Below are 17,214 nucleotides of genomic sequence, written 5' to 3'. Positions count from 1 at the left end.
GAAAGGGGAGAGATCACGAGTAACACCAAGGAAATAGAAATAATTATTAGAAATTATTACCAGCAACTGTATGCCAACAAATTAATCAACCTGGAAGAAATGGGTGCCTTCCTGGAAACTTACAAACTACCAAGACTGAAACAGGAAGAAACAGACAATCTGAATAGACCAATAACCAGTAACAAAATTGAAGCAGTAATCAAAAACCTCCCAAAAAACAAAAGTCTAGGGCCAGGTGGCTTCCCAGGGTAATTCTACCAAACATTTAAAGAAGAAATAATACCTCTTTTCCTGAAGCTGTTCCAAAAAATAGAAACAGAAAGAAAACTTCCAAACTTCTTCTATGAGACCAGCATTACTCTGATCCCAAAACCAGCAAAGACCCCATCAAAAAGGAGAAGTAAAGACCAATATCCCTGATGAACATGGATGCCAAAATACTCAGCAAGATTCTAGCCAAAAGGCTCCAACAGTACATTAAAAGGATTATTCACCACGACCAAGTAGCTTTTATGCCTGGATGCAAGGGTGGTTCAACATTCGCAAATTAATCAACTTGGTAAAGGACATCAATAAAAGAAAAGACAAGAACCATCTGATCCTCTCAATTGATGCAGAAAAAGCATTTGACAAAATACAACATCCATTCTTCATTAAAACTCTTCAGAGTATAGGGATAGAGGGAACATTCCTCAATATCATAAAAACCATCTTTGAAAAGCCCACAGTGAATATCATTATCAATGGGGAAAAGCTAAAAGCTTTTAGCTTTTCCCTTAAGATCAGGAACACGACAGGGATGCCCACTCTCACCACTACTGTTCAACATAGTACTAGAAGTCCTAGCCTCAGCAGTCAGACAAAAAAAAAAAAAGAAAGAAAGAAAGAAAAGGCATCCAAATTGGCAAAGAAGAAGTCAAACTCTCCCTCCTCACAGATGACATGATACTTTATGTGGAAAACCCAAAAGGCTCCACCCCCAAGTTACTAGAACTCATACAGCAATTCAGCAGTGTGGCAGGATACAAAATCAATGCACAGAAATCAGTTGCCTTTCTATACACTAACAATGTAACTGTAGAAAGAGAAATTAAGGAATCAATTCCATTTACAATAACAACAAAAACCATAAGATACCTAGGAATAAACCTAACTAAAGAGATAAAGGATCTATACTCTAGAAACTACAGAACACCTATGAAAGAAATTGAGGAAGACACAAAAAGATGGAAAAATATTCCATGCTCATGGATTGGAAGAATAAACATTGTTAAAATATCTATCTTCCCCAGAGCAATTTACACTTTCAGTACCATCCTTATTAAAATACCATTGGCATTTTTCAAAGAGCTGGAACAAAAAAATCCTAAAATTTGTATGGAACCAGAAAAGATCCCAAATCGCCAAGGGAATGATGAAAAAGAAAAACAAAGCTGCGGGCATCAAGTTGCCTGACTTCAAGCTATATTACAAAGCTATGATCACCAAGACAGCATGGTTGGCACAAAAACAGACACATAGACCAATGGTACAGAATAGAAACTCCAGAAATGGACCCTCAACTCTATGGTCAACTAATCTTCGACAAATCAGGAAAAAATATCCAACGGAAAAAAGACAGTCTCTTCAATAAGTGGTGCTAGGAAAATTGGACAGCTACAAATAGAAGAATGAAACTGGACCCTTCCCTTACACCGTACACAAAGATAAACTCAAAGTGGATGAAAGACCTCAATGTGACACAAGAATCCATCAAAATCCTGGAAGAGAACATAGGCAGTTACTTCTTTGACATCTGCCACAGTAACTTCTTTGAAGACACATCTCCAGAGGCAAGTGAAACAAAAGCAAAAATGAACTTTTGGGGCTCCATCAAGATGAAAAGCTTCTGCACAGCAAAGGAAACAGTCAACAAAACTAAGAGGCAACCCACAGAATGGGGGGAAGATATTTGCAAATGACATTACAGATAAAGGGCTGATATCCAAGATCTATAAAGAACCTATCAAACTCAATGCTCAAAAAACAAATAATCCAGTCAAAAAATAGGCAGAAGACATGAACAGACACTTCTCCAAAGACATACAAATTGCTAACAGACACATGAAAAAATGCTCAACATCACCAGCCACCAGGGAAATACAAGTCAAAACCACAATGAGATACCACCTTACACCAGTTAGAATGACAAAAATTAACAAAACAGGAAACAAGTGTTGGCGAGGATGTGGAGAAAGGGGAACCCTCTTACACTGTTGGTGGGAATGAAAGCTCATACAGTCACTCTGGAAAACAGTATGGAGGTTCCTCAAGATGTTAAAAATAGAGCTACCCTATGACCCAGCAATTGCACTACCAGGTATCTACCCCAAAGATACAGACATAGTGAAAAGAAGGGGCACTCCAACGTTCATAGCAGCAATGTCCACAATAGCCAAACTGTGGAAGGAGCCGAGATGCCTTTCAACAGATGAATGGATAAAGAAGATTTGATACACATACAAAATGGAGTATTATTCAACCATCAGAAACGATGAATACCCACCATTTGCATCGACAGGGACGGAACTGGAGGGGATTATATTAAGTGAAGTAAGTCAAACAGAGAAAGACAATTATCATACGGTCTCACTCATATGTGGAACATAAGCAATAGCACGGAAGACCATAGGGGAAGGGAGGGAAATCCAAAGGAGGAGAAATCAGAGAGGGAGATGAACCATGAGAGATTATGGATCCTGAGAAACAATCTGGGGGTTTCAGAGGGGAGGAGGGTGGGGAGAGGGGGTAACAGGGTGATGGGTATTGAGGTGGGCACGTGCTGTGATGAGCACTGGGTGTTATACTTAACTAATGAATCATTGAACACTACATCAAAAACTACATACTATACAGTGGCTAACTGAACATAATAAAAAAAATTAAAAAAATAAAAATGTAGACTAGGTTTGGTAACATTGTTTGCCAATTTCAGCAAAGATGTTGCTGTTTGCCTTCTCCTGTAAAGTGTACATACCTGTAGAAACACAAAGTAACTTGAGCACATTGAAATTTTCTTCCTGGCTGTGACTAGTGTGTGTGTGTGTGTGTGTGTGTGTGTGTGGGTGTGTGTGTGTGTGTGTGTAAGCGTGTGTGTAAACTAGGTTTCATACATAATTGGAAAGGCAATAGTATGGGAACACTAGATAAGTTGAAGCAGGAGACAGAGAATGAAGGAGGCTACCTATAGCCTTCTCCATTTCACGATTTCCCCTATGTTCGCCCTTCTCATAAGTCAAGCCATTATACAAGTTAGAAACAAAGAGCATCATAAATATCTTAAAAATGCACTCACAACAACTCCGTACGGGTTTTCAAGGGAAACAGTGGTGGTTTGGGAACTTTTTTTTTCTTTTGACATTTGAGGTCAGCATCAAGTACAACCACGAGTCCCCATAACAATTCTTCAGTATCCTACTAAGTGACAGGATTCTGATAAGGGTAGCACCCAACTGACTCAGTGTAGCAAGTATCATACTTTTGATTCATATGCATGGCCTCTTGCTTTTACGATGCCATCTGCAGAGAAATAAATCATCATAAAGTTGACTGAGTGTGTCCTATATTCATCTGCTTGACTGTGTTTGATGTAATTGACTGACAATAATAAAAGAGAATTAGAGGAAAGAGGCATCAGTACTGTCAAGTGGGTGTCATGTGACCCACGACTTCCAAAGGATGGTCAGGATGTGGATGGCCTGAGAGGAAAGGAGCCATCCAAGGAGAACAGAAACAGCACAGAAAGAGCATGACAGTAGGGCATCTGTGTCTGCGTGGGGAGGGTGTTGCAGGTGTAAGAAGAGAAGAGAGGAAGGGTATTTTGCACGGGTAAAAGGTTAGTCTGATTGAAATAGTTCGGTTGTTAACTAATAGGAGATGATTTTAAAACTAGACTTCACTGAAGTTATTGGATACCGTAATTTGGGTTTATTTTCATATCACATTTGACATCTTAGCACAGTAGCACTTGTAGCACACTGAGGAAAAACTAATTATCTTGAAGTGAGAATTCTGTATAGTCTGTGCCTTTCATGTTTTCTTCCTCCTCTCTTTACCAGAATATGAACCTAACAGAAGATCAATGTCCAGTCAGACCCAGACACTCTATAGAGAGCAAAATTCTGAGGTGTTTTTAAACTATTGTATAAAGAAAGTGTAGAAAATACCTGAAACCATATCTGCTAAGACAGCCAACTACATGTTCCTCTAAATATTTATAAACCATGAACTACAACATCCACACATTTTTTTTTTTTATTAGTAAAGAACAAATGGAAATCATTGGCCAGTTTTTCTGATGGTCTGATTGGATGTGTTGCCTTTGCATCTCCTTCCTGACTCAAGATTCTTATTACACCTCAAATAGTTCTTAACATTTTCTTGTTAATTCCTCCAATTGCTTTTGAAGTTTTAGGTCAGCTTTTCCAACTTGAGTGCTTCTGTGTGTATGCTCTTGCTGTTGGGTAGCAGTCTTCTGAAATGAGAGAAAGTGTTTCTTTAAACTTCTCTTGGATGATTTTGTGAATAGATTCAATCTAAACAGAAAAAAATAAAAGCCTATATGCCACTTATCTATGTTGATTTATATATTTATTTTTAATTTTATTTATTTTTTAAAAGATTTTATTATTTATTTATCTGAAACAGTGAGCAAGAGAGAGACAGCACAAGCTGGGAGGAGATGCAGAGGGAGAGGGAAAACAGAGTCCCTGCTGAGCCTGGAGCCCAGCGTGGGACTGAATTCCAGGACCCTTGGATCATGACCTGAGCTGAAGGCAGATGCTTAACCTACTGAGCCACCTAGGTGCCCCTATGTTGATTTTTTTTTTAATTTATTTCCTTTGAATTATCTCAATGTTAGAAACTTGGCTACTTTAAACTTTGTCTTGCAGGTAAATGCTCCAGGCATAGTACTTAATTAGTGTAGGATGACAGAATATGCCAGAGCAATATATGCCACTTTGGCATAAGGATTATTTTGAGCTGAAGGCAACTGAGAAGCAGCAGATGCAAGAAAAGTCTTCCCCTCCACCAAACAGGCATTTGTCTAAAAGCAGGACATAAATTTACAAAGGTGTCCCTCCTCCCCTCTCTACCAGAAAGGACAAAAGTTAATCAGTGGAGACAACATTAAAGATTTATTTATTTTAGAGAGAGAGAGAAAGCATGAGCAGGAGAGGCAGCGGGAGGTGGGGAGAGAGTCATAAGCAGACTCCATGCAGAGCGCAGAGCCTGATGCAGGGCTTTATCTCTTGACCCTGAGATCACAACACTGAGATCAAGACCCTGAGCCGAAACCAAGAGTTGGACCCTGAGCCAACTGTGCCACCCAGATACCCCTAGTGGAGACAAGTTTCGACTCTATCAGCCTGGAGACAGCAACCAAGAAATCTACAGAACAAGCTTTACTAACTAGCCTTGATCTATCATTAGTTTCCCATATGTTTCCCTTTCCACAATTGGCTGCCCCTCGAGACTTATGGTTCTTTTCTTTGGTCTTGTCACTTTTCTAAAAATGTATTATTCCTCACTGGGTGTTATATGAAAACAATGAATCATGGAACACTACATCAAAAACTAATGATGTACTGGATGGTGACTAACATATCATAATAAGATAAAATTAAAAAGAAATGTATTACTCCTTTGTAAAGATACTACATAAGCCCAATTCTAACTAAATCTTTGAGTTACCCATCTCTGGGTACTCCCAAGTGCCACATGGACTTCTGAACCTTTTTAATAGACTTCTGTTTCTTTTTCTCCTATTAATCTGTCTTTAGCAAGTCTAATTTATGAGCCCTCCGCAGGAAAACCTAAGATTGGTAGAGGAAGAGATTTTTCCTCCCCTACATCATTTAATTCCCAAATCCTGTGGGTCACTCAGCAAATCTTCATGGCTATGTAATTTCATTCCATGCCTAGCCATAATATTCAGTATAAGAACCTTGAGTTCCAGCTATACAATGCTGAGAAAATCCTTTGTGCATCCAGCCTCCCCATATGGTATAGCTCTAAAGATGGATAGCAGCAACAAACCCAGTGAGTCCCTGTGCAGGGACTGAAATGGGAATGACAGATAGCATGACAAATAGAAGAAACAGTCAATTAATCAGTCAACTTTGATGCATGGTGCTCCTACTAGGGTCCATGCCAGACATTAAAGGAGGGGATGACATAGGCCTTGCCTTAGAAGGTCTGACTTGGAGATCAAATATTTATTCCAGTATTTTTAAATATTTATCTCAATATTCCAAAATTCCCATATTTATTAAATTCTTAATTTTTAAGAGCAAATGGTGACATTAAAAAGAGTTAAATACAGGGCGCCTGGGTGGCTCAGTTGGTTAAGCAACTGCCTTTGGCTCAGGTCATGATCCTGGAGTCCCAGGATCGAGTCCCACATCGGGCTCCCTGCTCGGCGGGGAGTCTGCTTCTCCCTCTGACTCTCTTCCCTCTCGTGCTCTCTCTCTCTCTCTCATTCTCTTTCTCTAAAATAAATAAATAAAATCTTTAAAAAAAGAGTTAAATATGAATGTTTTGTGGAATCATTAGTACTGACATGTTTAAGGAAAAAGGTTTTTTTGGTAGGACTTCCGAAGCAAGATTCCAAAACAAACATGAAAGGTATTGTATGATGCAAGAACCAGGTAGCAGAGAAGCTGAAGACAGACTAAAGGTGGCATATTCTGGAAATAGTGAGGAGATTTCACTTCAGAGAAGCTATCACCAAGACAGAGCCTGAAGTAACAGAAGACCATCTGTTCAGCCATCGGAAATGCCATGATTTACTCAGCATTCGGCCCACAATTCAAGGGACAAAGAACAAAAAGTGTTGAAAAAAAGTTCAGAAATTAAAACAGCTTTAAAATCATGTTTCTTGTGGATGGTCTGTTGACATTCTGCACATAATAGGTGTCCAAAGAATGCCAGAGAATTATTGTCTGGTCAGAATAAAATATGGCTCTTTAAAAGCTAAATTAAGGCTTCTATCTCCTGAATATGTTCTGACTTTGGAGATTTAGAATGATCAATTTCTATCACTGGTAGAGAGCCATACTCTGAATATTGAGTTTAAGATCTATCATTTGCTTGAGCTATATTATAGTAGTTTAATTTTTAAAACACTGCTGAAATCGTTTTCATACAGGAGCTAGATAATAGATTGTAATACAGATTAGAAGAAAATGCAGTACATTTCTTTGGGGCACAAAGCAGGTGCAGTTATGTCTCTGCAAGTGCATCTGATGCTTATGTATTTTAAATGTAAATTGTTTTCTTTTAAGAGAAAACGCTACATTGAATATTGATGCAAAGGGATTATATATTTGTGTTTTATTTTCCTGAGTTGTAATACTCATTTTCTACCTCTAATGAGAGTCCATGAAATATTCCACATGTTTGCAACAAATCTGGCTTTTAAGGAACAGATTTATATAAACTATAGCTGGGATTTTTCTGTGTCTTTATGCAATTTCTTTCTTTGTACTATTTTATGCAGGGTTATTATAATTTTATCTATAGATGTATTTAAGTATATTTTGAGTAGTACAGGAAAAATCAAAATTTGAAATTGAACACAGAACTCAGGATGAGTTATCAAGACAAATAATTTTCAAATAGTGAATTTTAGAAGATAAAATACTCCTGCAAAGGCTTCACTATATAGAGCATATATCTGAAAAATTTCAAGTTGTGACCTAGTAATCAAGGCTTTTCTATAAGACTGCCTACAATTATCATCATTAAGAAGGTGTGGATATTATATACAATAAACACTAAAGAGGCCTTCTTTGAAACTAATGGCCAATATAACTATAACTCAGAAGCATTTACATGAGCAGTTACATGAACAACTTTGTAATAAAGAGGAAGCCCAATTGTATAAGAACAAGTTGACTTCAATCCCAGTTTGAAGTTAGAGCATAAACTGGGACCACAGTGAGCATCTGTAATTACAGAGATGCGCTGTAGAATGGTATGTGTTCTTTTTCTGAAGCTCTTTCTGAAGAAGATAAATGAGGCATGACGATTCACTTTTTCACTGGTTGTGTTTTCGATACCTCCTTTGTAAAGAACCTAAGGTGGCTGGGAGAAGAAAGACCGACACATCTGGAAATGGAGATACCAGAATGGTCTCTCTATGCAGTGATGAGCAAAAAAATAGTTGAATTCATCCGGGTAGTGTAACTATGAAAAACAGAAAGACCATGTATGAGTATTGCTGTAAAAGAGCTCGAACTCCACAAAAATCAAGTAAAAATGTGATAACTCAAAAGAGAGTCTGAAAATAATGATGACAGAATGCATGTTTCTACCATCCTCCCCTCTTAATTCCAATCTGTATCCTGAACCACTGCTCTTGAACGAAGCACTACTGAGTAGACTGCTAAGGTCTCAGACTGCTGGGTAGGGAGGAAGTGAAGGTATAATTAAGCATTGTACTATCTAAATTCTAGGTTCTGAATAGCTGCTCCAATACTATTCAAAGCTGGTTTGAAGTGTGCTGGCAATGGGCTTCTTTCTCTTTGTAATGCATCCCATTTATTCTCCTAATAAAATCACAGGCCTAGAGACCTTCTGAGGCAGGCCCTGTCCTGATAAGCTTACCACATGGGAGAGCCAAACGGAACGGATCTTTTCCACAGATAAGCAGTTCTGAAACACAGAAAACTAGGAAGTGGTTGAAGCAAAACAGTAACTCATGCTGAAGTTTCTCCACATGAAAGCTTGAGGACAGAAAAGCAGAACCCCCGCTCCCCAAACCTAAACCCAAACTGGAATCTGGGGGAAAGAAAAGAAAAGAAAATGCACACAGAAAGTTTACTTTCTCTTAGCTACATAGATGCCTCGGGACCAAGCGTGGAGAGTTCTGGGGTGAGAAATCAATGCTGAGGACCCTGGAGAAGACTCCATGTGCACCAACCCAAGGACTGCTGAGAAGGCTGGCACCGGAACCGGTGTCTGGTCCTCGGAAATCCCTGGCCTTGGGAGAAATGTTGGAACGTTATACCAGTAGACACACTTTAATCGGCATTTTTGGAGAATAGCAAATTTTTCAACGAAAGAGACTATGAAGTAGAAAGCGTTTTTGATGGAACTTCAACAGAGGGCAGCCACCGCCAGCTTGTACATCACCAAAGCCCGGCTGTGCGCATCGCCGCGCTTCCTGCCACTCGCGTCCCTCAAGTTATCGCGATAGCGTGATCTGAATTATAAAGGCAAATAAAGCCCGGAGTGGATATATGCTCAAGGGAAGTCAGCGCCTAGAGACTCGAAGAGCCGTGAAAAAACTCCAAACAGGTAGGTTCTTTTAGTGAATTTGAATTTGGATTTCAATTTGAATCTAGCTTTGAAATTGAATCTGGAGGAAACCGATGACAACTGTTAAACAGAAACAAAAAGGGACCTTGAGATTAATTCAATTCTTTAACAATAAGGCTTTCAGGTACTAAAATATGTAATTCTCAAATTTACAAATTAGAAGAATTGAAGAAGTAAGTGGTGATTGTTAAAACTAGGCTAGTGTCCCATAATCTTAAACTGGTAAAAATGCAAAGAAATTGACAAGGGACTTGTAATGCATATCTGGGAAGTGTGCCATGTGAAATATAGAAGTTAAAAAGAAAATGAAAGAGGTTGGGGAGAGGTTATAACTACTGAAATGACAGAGAATTACCCACACTTATGGACATATGTACACACACACACCCACGCACACACACCCGCGCGCGCGCGCGCACACACACACACACACACACACACCCGGGAATGCTTTGGCAGAACTTCTGTATTCTAAAACTTTAAAAAAAAAAAAATTAACAAGCTTCCGGGCGCCTGGGTGGCTCAGTCGTTAAGCGTCTGCTTTCAGCTCAGGTCATGAGCTGACCGGGGTCCATCGGGCTCCTTGCTCAGCAGGAAGCCTGCTTCTCCCTCTCCCTCTCCCCCTGCTTGTGTTCCTTCTCTCACTGTGTCTCTCTCAAATAAATAAAATCTTAAAAAAAAAAAGAAATTAACAAGCTTCCAGACAAAAAGAACAAATTATTTGCAACCACCCTTTTCCCCCCTCAGTTTCCCAAAGCAACAATCATAGTTCTGGTAGTCCAACTTGTAAGGGGCACTTCTGTCCCCTACAGGAGCCAAACTTGCTAGACTCTTTTTTTTTCACCCAGGTCCAGAGCCTTGTAGGTCTGTAACTTCAGCACTGCTCACTGTTTCTTTCTTTCTTTCTGATTTTTTTAATTAATTAATTTATTTATGAGAGAGAAGGAGAGAGAACATATGCAAGGAGGAGAGACAGAGGTTGAGAGAGAGAATCTCAAGCAGATGCCATACTCAGGGCAGAGCCTGACTCAGTGCTTGATCTCAGGACCCTGAGATCATGACTAAGCTGAAATCAAGAGTGGGATACGTAACCGACTGAGCCACCCCGGTGCCCCTCTTTTTTTTAATCTAGTTCCTATCCACGGAAATGTTTGTCATTTCTTTTGATACCAGCCATGATTACTTTGTTTTTCTCTTTTATTATATTATTATTAATTTGGGGGCCTCTATTACATGAAAATCTTCTCTGTCTTTTACACATACTCACACTTTATTTTATTACCTTTGAAAGATTCCTAATCCCAATTCCCTCCCACTATAAGCATCTCTTCTTTTGTTCATAATTTGCATTCTTCCCAAACCACTATCCATGACTGATTTACACAACTGTGGATTTTTGAATAGCCTATTTTGGTGTGTTTTATGCTCATAAACTGCATTATGCAATACATCTCATTATGTAATGCGTCTCAGGAAAATGTCATGATTCTGGTTTTTACTGAGCATTTTACTTTTGATATCTATCTATGTTGGTGTAGACAAATCTTACTCTTTCGACTGTTAGATAATATTCCATCATAGGCGTATCACGCATTTTCCTTAATTTCTTTTCCTTGACAGCATTCTTAAATCCTTGCCCTGCAAAGCATGCTGGAGATGGACATCCTCACACCTTTCTTTCTGTCAATGTAGGAGCATTTCTATAAGAAATAGACCTAATTTTCAGCTGGATGGGGAGAGATGTATCTTTACCCCTAGCGATGCTTGGATGTCTGGTTTTTGACTCAGCCAAGGTAAGGGCAATGGAATAGTATTTGAAACTTCCCTGACAACATGCAAAGTTAGCTTCTTTACTGATAATTTGCCACTGGCCTAACCATTTGGATGAGACTGACTCGACTACTTACGAAACCACTGAGAACTTTTGGAGGGAGCTCTCCCAAAGATAAACTCCTTATGCAGATCTTGGCAGCTCAAGTCAGAGAATCAGCCCACTCCCAGGGCACAGAGATTAGTCCCACAGGAGTTCATACTGTGCATATCTCTGAGATATCTGATGCTTGCCTGCATTCAGTAAATAAAAGCCTCAAGTGGGTATATTTTTTGGATCTGGTGAACTGATCCAGGATCAGTTCAAATATCTGAACTGGGAAAAACAATACAGATCTATCCCCAGGAATGGAATTGCTGATTCATAGAGTATATTTCTGTTTATTTATTTTTTTAAAGATTTTATTTATTTATTTGAGAGAGAGAGAATGAGAGAGAGAGAGAGAGAACACATGAGAGGGGGGAGAGTCAGAGGGAGAAGCAGAGTCCCCGCTGAGCAGGGAGCCTGATGCAGGACTTGATCCTGGGATTCCAGGATCATGACCTGAGCTGAAGGCAGCCGCTTAACCAACTGAGCCACCCAGGCGCCCGAGTATATTTCTGTTTAATTTCAATAAATTGCAGAAAGTCCTCTTTATTGGCTTTACTAAACCAAAATGTCCAGGACTTCTACTTTTCCTCATTCCCTCCAACTGTGGACACCATCTGAAAATTTTAATTTCTATCAACATGTTTGCTGTATAAAGGTATGTTAGCATGACTTCAGTGTGCACTTCTCTGATTCCTAAAGTGTTTATATATCTCTTTGAAAATGTATGGACTGGCGGCGCCTGGGTGACTCAGACGTTAAGCATCTGTCTTCAGCTCAGGTCATGATCCCAGGGTCCTGGGATCCAGTCCCACATTGGGCTCCCTGCTCAGCGGGAAGCCTGCTTCTCCCTCTCCCACTCCCCCTGCTTGTGTTCCCTCTCTCACTGTCTCTCTCTCTCTCTGTTGAAAAATAAATAAAATCTTTAAAAAAAAAAAAGAAAATGTATGGACTGTTCAGGTTTTCCTTTTGTGAATTACATATTAATCCCTTGTCCATCTTTTTATTGTGCTTTCTGTCTTTTTTCTTGAGGAATTCCTTAAATATCCTTGATATTAATCTTTATAGTTTGTTTACTTTTCTGTTAGCTGAATCTATTATACCTCTACTTCAATTCCCTCTTTTATAAAGTAGAAACAGTAATAGTACCTATAGCTCCTTTTTTTTCCTCTAAAGATTAAATGAGAAATGCATGTAAAATACTAGTACAGCATTTGATTGAATTCAGTGCATAGTAGTTATCTATTAAGTTTTTCCTTTTTTCTTTTTTCTTTTTTTTAAAGATTTTATTTATTTATTTGAGAGAGAGAATGAGAGAGAGAGAGAGCATGAGAGGGGGGAGGGTCAGAGGGAGAAGCAGACTCCCTGCTGAGCAGGGAGCCCGGGACTCCAGGATCATGACCTGAGATGAAGGCAGTCGCTTAACCAACTGAGCCACCCAGGCACCCCTCTACTAAGCTTTTTCAAATTAAGCTAATACTTTTGTTGTTCTAGATACACATATAAATTTGAATTTAATTTTAATCTATACTTAAATTGAATGATTTCTTCTGTATTATATTTAATCCAGGACCAAAGTCTCAAGCTAGGTACAGGAAGTTTAGAATGTACACTATAGTGACAGATGGAGTAGATGCAGCTGGGAAATCAGAAGCCATTACTCTGCCCTTGAACTGACATCAGCCTGGCACTCCAGCCTGTGTGGGAAGCAGACTCTGCCCTTAAAGCTGACCTGCCTTTCTGCAGCAAGCACCTGACCTGGTGATGATGGAGGGGCCTACCTACACTCTCTTCATTTGGGCACAGTTTTATCCATTGAATCGATATATTTGTATTTTCAAAACTGCAACACTATCATCACCATGACTCTTGCCCCTAGTGTGTGATTTATCATCCAACATGTCAAAATACTTTGAAAAAGGTATCATGAAATGCAAAGTTTAAGTTGTATTTGATTTCTTTATGAAGAAGAATAAACCTAGAAGGGAAAGAATACAATACAAGAGAATGTCTTGATAGGAAATAGAAGCATTCATAAAGTCATGAGACAAAATATGTTTTCTAAAATTTGTATTATAGATATTGGCAAACAGAGATAGATATGGAAAACAATGGGTCAATTGGAATGCTCTTATGTGAGCGTAAATTTTTCTCTTAGTAGAAACTTTTCCTTCTGGTTACTAAACAAATCCTCTAAACATTGAAAATATTTCAGAAGTTCTCAGGAAATGATCATTAAAGTAAACTGCTAGTGTTTGACAAAATTCCCACCCTCGTGTCCATTCTTGGCCATTTCAATCAATACCTCTGTCCTTGGCCAGATTCCTTACCAGCAAGGAGTTCTGGGGAGCATTTTCTACTCACTTACTAAATCAGATCAGTATAAGATGCATACTGTCTTAAATTGTGTATGTTCAGCCTACACTGATAAAAATACTTACTCCCTTCAAATTAGTTCCTAGAGTAGTCTATTAAGTGGATGAAAGATCACATATAGGCACAGAGGGAAAACAGTACGATGTGAATTCCATTAGCAGAGACAGCCACAGGCAAGGGAGAAAGGGTGTGGCTTCATGTGTGTATAGACTCTCCTCTGGAACCTTCTTTGACTTTCCTAAGCAAAATCATTATTACCTCTTCCTAATTCCACAGGATGTACTTTCAGAATACTTTGAATAATTTAATTATAATCATGTTCTCTGGAGATCTAATAGATCACATGTAAGTATGAAATAACTACTTTTCTTGAAAACTTTCAGACCAGCTATTGACTTCAATGACATTAATCAGTAAATTTCAATTAATCAAGTAAATTACAAAGTATTATAGACTTAGGGATTGTGCATATGTTCAAGCTTTCCAAACTGAGCTGACCCTCTTAATGTAATTCAATGAGCAATGTAGGTGTACTTTTATGACGTTTGGATTATTAAGAAGCTCTTACTAGATAACACACTGTTCTGTAAACCATATGCTGGTATATTCAAGTCTCACCAATGTAAATAGGGAGTATTCCTTTTATTGTATTATGCTGTAATTATATCATAATCAGGATGTAGAATGCAAGAAGCAGTAGTAATAGATGCACTAGTTATATCTCATAAGTCATGAGTGAAGAGAGAATGTTTTTGTAAGTAACAAAAGAAAGGCTGTGAGACAGGGATGGAAGACGTAAGGGGAATGAGGATAGAGATTAAACTGAGACGAGCACTGTAAAGGAAGTGCTGGGAACAAGAACAGTCACTGTAGAGGCTGTCCGCAGAGAAGGCAGTTTGGATTTTCCTAATTGGCAAATCGTTAGAGCTTTGCCCAAGACGAAGCTCAGCAATTGAGTAGAAGTGGAAGTAAGACTGAAGGATAGCTTGCGGTTAATGAGACACATTGATGGCATTACTAGGGGACCTAGGTGGCTCAGTTGGTTGAGCATTGGACTCTTGATTTTGGCTCAGGTCATGATGTCAGGGTCATGGGAATCAAGCCTCATGTACGACTCCGTGCTAGGTGTGGAGCCTGTGTAGGATTCTCTCTCCACCCTCTCCTTCTGCCCCTCCCTCCGCCATGCATATGTGTCCACACACTTCTCTCTTTCTCTCATAAAAAAAAAAAAAGGCATTACTACTCTGCTCTTCTCTTTGAAGTCAAGAGAACACTTCTTAGAAAATGGAGAAGAAAACTCTCTCTTTAATAAAACAGGTAATAGCTATAATTCCCAATCAGAAATTATGAAGAATAGCTGTTGAATACAGTAACATTTCAGATCTAAGGAGTCTGGGTGCAGTGAGTACACTCATATCTTATGTGAGCCCTAGATGGAGTTCTCCCAAGGCGGGTGTCATAGTTCTTTGGGATGCATAAAGAATGTCTTATCCAGAGCAGTAATTCTGGACAATCTGATAGACTGAGGAGCAATCTCTAAACTCCATTCCACTCTAAGTATTGGAAAGAAACGTAACAGGAAGAGGGAGGACATAGATCAGTATTGTCATAAGAAGTCACAGTCAGTGTGGAGGAAAGTGCAACAACAATTGGCTTTACACACAGTAAGATCTAGCTAAATCATCTCACAACACAAAAACCTTTGTCTACTGGACCTACACTCTAAGCCATGCTGATTTATTGCTTCAACAACAACTAAAAGGATTGGACCACACTGAGTAGATAAATTCTCTAGACCTCCTGGGTACCTGTTATGCTTCTGAGCTACAGAAGATTTCAATTCTCTGGGAACATAATCATTCAGTTAAATAAAATATCATGGGAAGCATTATAAAACAGACAAAATCTGACTGGAGTGTAAATGAAGTCCACAGAATTTAAGAGGAAAACTTGAGGCAATTTTTGGGAAAGTACAATCAAGAGAGAAAAAAACATTGCAAACAGAAGAAAGGAACTACATAAGGGAAAACACAGGTGGATTAGAGAGTTGGGGCAGTCAAATTTTCATAGTAAGTTTAGCATGGCTAGACTCTAACACACATGGGGAAAAAGGGCCAAAATGAGAATCCCAAGTAGACACAGGCCAAGTCATAAAGAGCCCTTTTTAAGTCATGATAGGAAGTGATGGTGGAAATGGGATGGTAGGAATGAATAGATAGTAGTTGGTCAAATTCAGGGCTTCATGCTTTCTGTAAAGCACCAATAGGATGATGATTCTGTGATTTTCATAGTCACACAGACAAAAGGAAATTAGGAAACAATTCCTCCTTCATATTTCTTCCTGCTGATGATTTTTGTTCTGTATTAGTGTCTTTTTATTTGAATTTTAGGGTCTCCTACTTAGCTACCTATGGTGTTAGTAAAACATTAACCTGCTAGTGCATTCATCCTGTGTTAGGGCAATGAGTCCAAAAGTTCATTCTTGCAACCACAGTAAAGATACAGGGGTTTTATAGGGGGTGAATTAGTAATTAGTAATAATTACAAGGAATTATCTTTGTTCTGTGTCAGATAATTCAAAGTTAGAAGTCAGACAATATATAAACTGTCCTATTGGAAGTAGGTCCTATGTAAACCGGGTAGGAGATGTAGCTACTCTACAAACTACTCCCTGACTGGCTTGGATCCCACAACAAACACCTAGACCATGAAGCCGTCTTGTCATGTAGAATAGCTTGGGGGTGCTCTGATCAACATAGGGAAGGCTATGAAGATCTGACTTTTTCAAAAGTTTTTTGAAGTCTTCTTAAAATGAAGGATCGTGAGGGTGAATATTTTAAACAAATGTTCGAGAGATTACAATATTGAGTCAACAGGTAATGGAGTAAGTGGATTATAGAAGAGCAGTTAAGAGCCAGACAAAGTGAGAGAGGAGGAATTTGTATGGGAGCAAGAATTACAATTATCTATCTATCTATCTATCTATCTATCTATCTATCTATCTATCTATCATCTATCTATCTATCTATTTATCCATTACCATTTAACAAGTGTTGAGGAATTTATAATATGTGTTAAAATGCAATAGGCCACACATAGATCGAAAAATAAATAAATAAATTGATTGATGCAGTGGATAAATTATTGTATAATAAATACAGAAGGAAGTTAGAATCCAGTGATGCAAACCAAAGGTCCCACCAGGACAGTAAAGGTGGAGCAAAAAGTTCATTTTATTCTCCCTAGTACCCAAAGCAAAGAGTAGCACCATTCTGCATATTTTTTCAAAAACTTAGACCTGAATATTTCTTCTCTGATTTCTCAAAGCAGAATCACATTTGATTTGAAGTAGAATATATATAAAGTAAAATTCATGCTTCTCCTTTTTTTTACTTCCTCCTCCTCCAATTCCCACTAAAGCAGAGAGTCAAATTGGAGTTCTATAAGAGTTCACTAAGAGCCAAAAGCAGTGGGGTTTGAGTGTACAGCCTGAGATAAAACCTAAACATCCTGAAAAGCCACCAAGATGCCAACCTATTTACCACATTCTTTTAAAT

General features: G+C 38.7%; 1 protein-coding gene across 6 annotated transcripts in view; it reads left to right on the top strand.

Annotated features, from left to right (window-relative positions):
* The first annotated feature begins 9,176 nt into the window (after positions 1-9,176).
* KYNU (kynureninase) overlaps positions 9,177-17,214 on the top strand; it is a 131,907-nt gene continuing 123,869 nt past the window's right edge. For 3 of the 6 annotated variants that reach the window (XM_073884429.1, XM_025856580.2, XM_025856564.2), the window contains exons 1-2: positions 9,177-9,342; positions 10,984-11,156. Coding sequence is in view for 2 of the 6 variants with exons in the window: in XM_025856558.2 (XP_025712343.1) it covers positions 9,285-9,342 (58 nt within the window). In the remaining 4 variants the exon portion in view is untranslated. The remainder of the gene's footprint in view (positions 9,343-10,983; positions 11,157-17,214) is intronic. The other 3 variants (XM_025856558.2, XM_025856552.2, XM_025856572.2) reach the window with 1 other exon arrangement.

This window comes from Callorhinus ursinus, unplaced genomic scaffold (genome assembly GCF_003265705.2).
Source record: "Callorhinus ursinus isolate GAN/ISIS: 27379988/994484 unplaced genomic scaffold, GSC_fseal_2.0 scaffold2, whole genome shotgun sequence".
In the NCBI taxonomy this organism is placed as follows: domain Eukaryota; kingdom Metazoa; phylum Chordata; class Mammalia; order Carnivora; family Otariidae; genus Callorhinus; species Callorhinus ursinus.
Note: the sequence above shows the minus strand (reverse complement) of the source record. Positions and strands in the feature narration are given on the sequence as shown.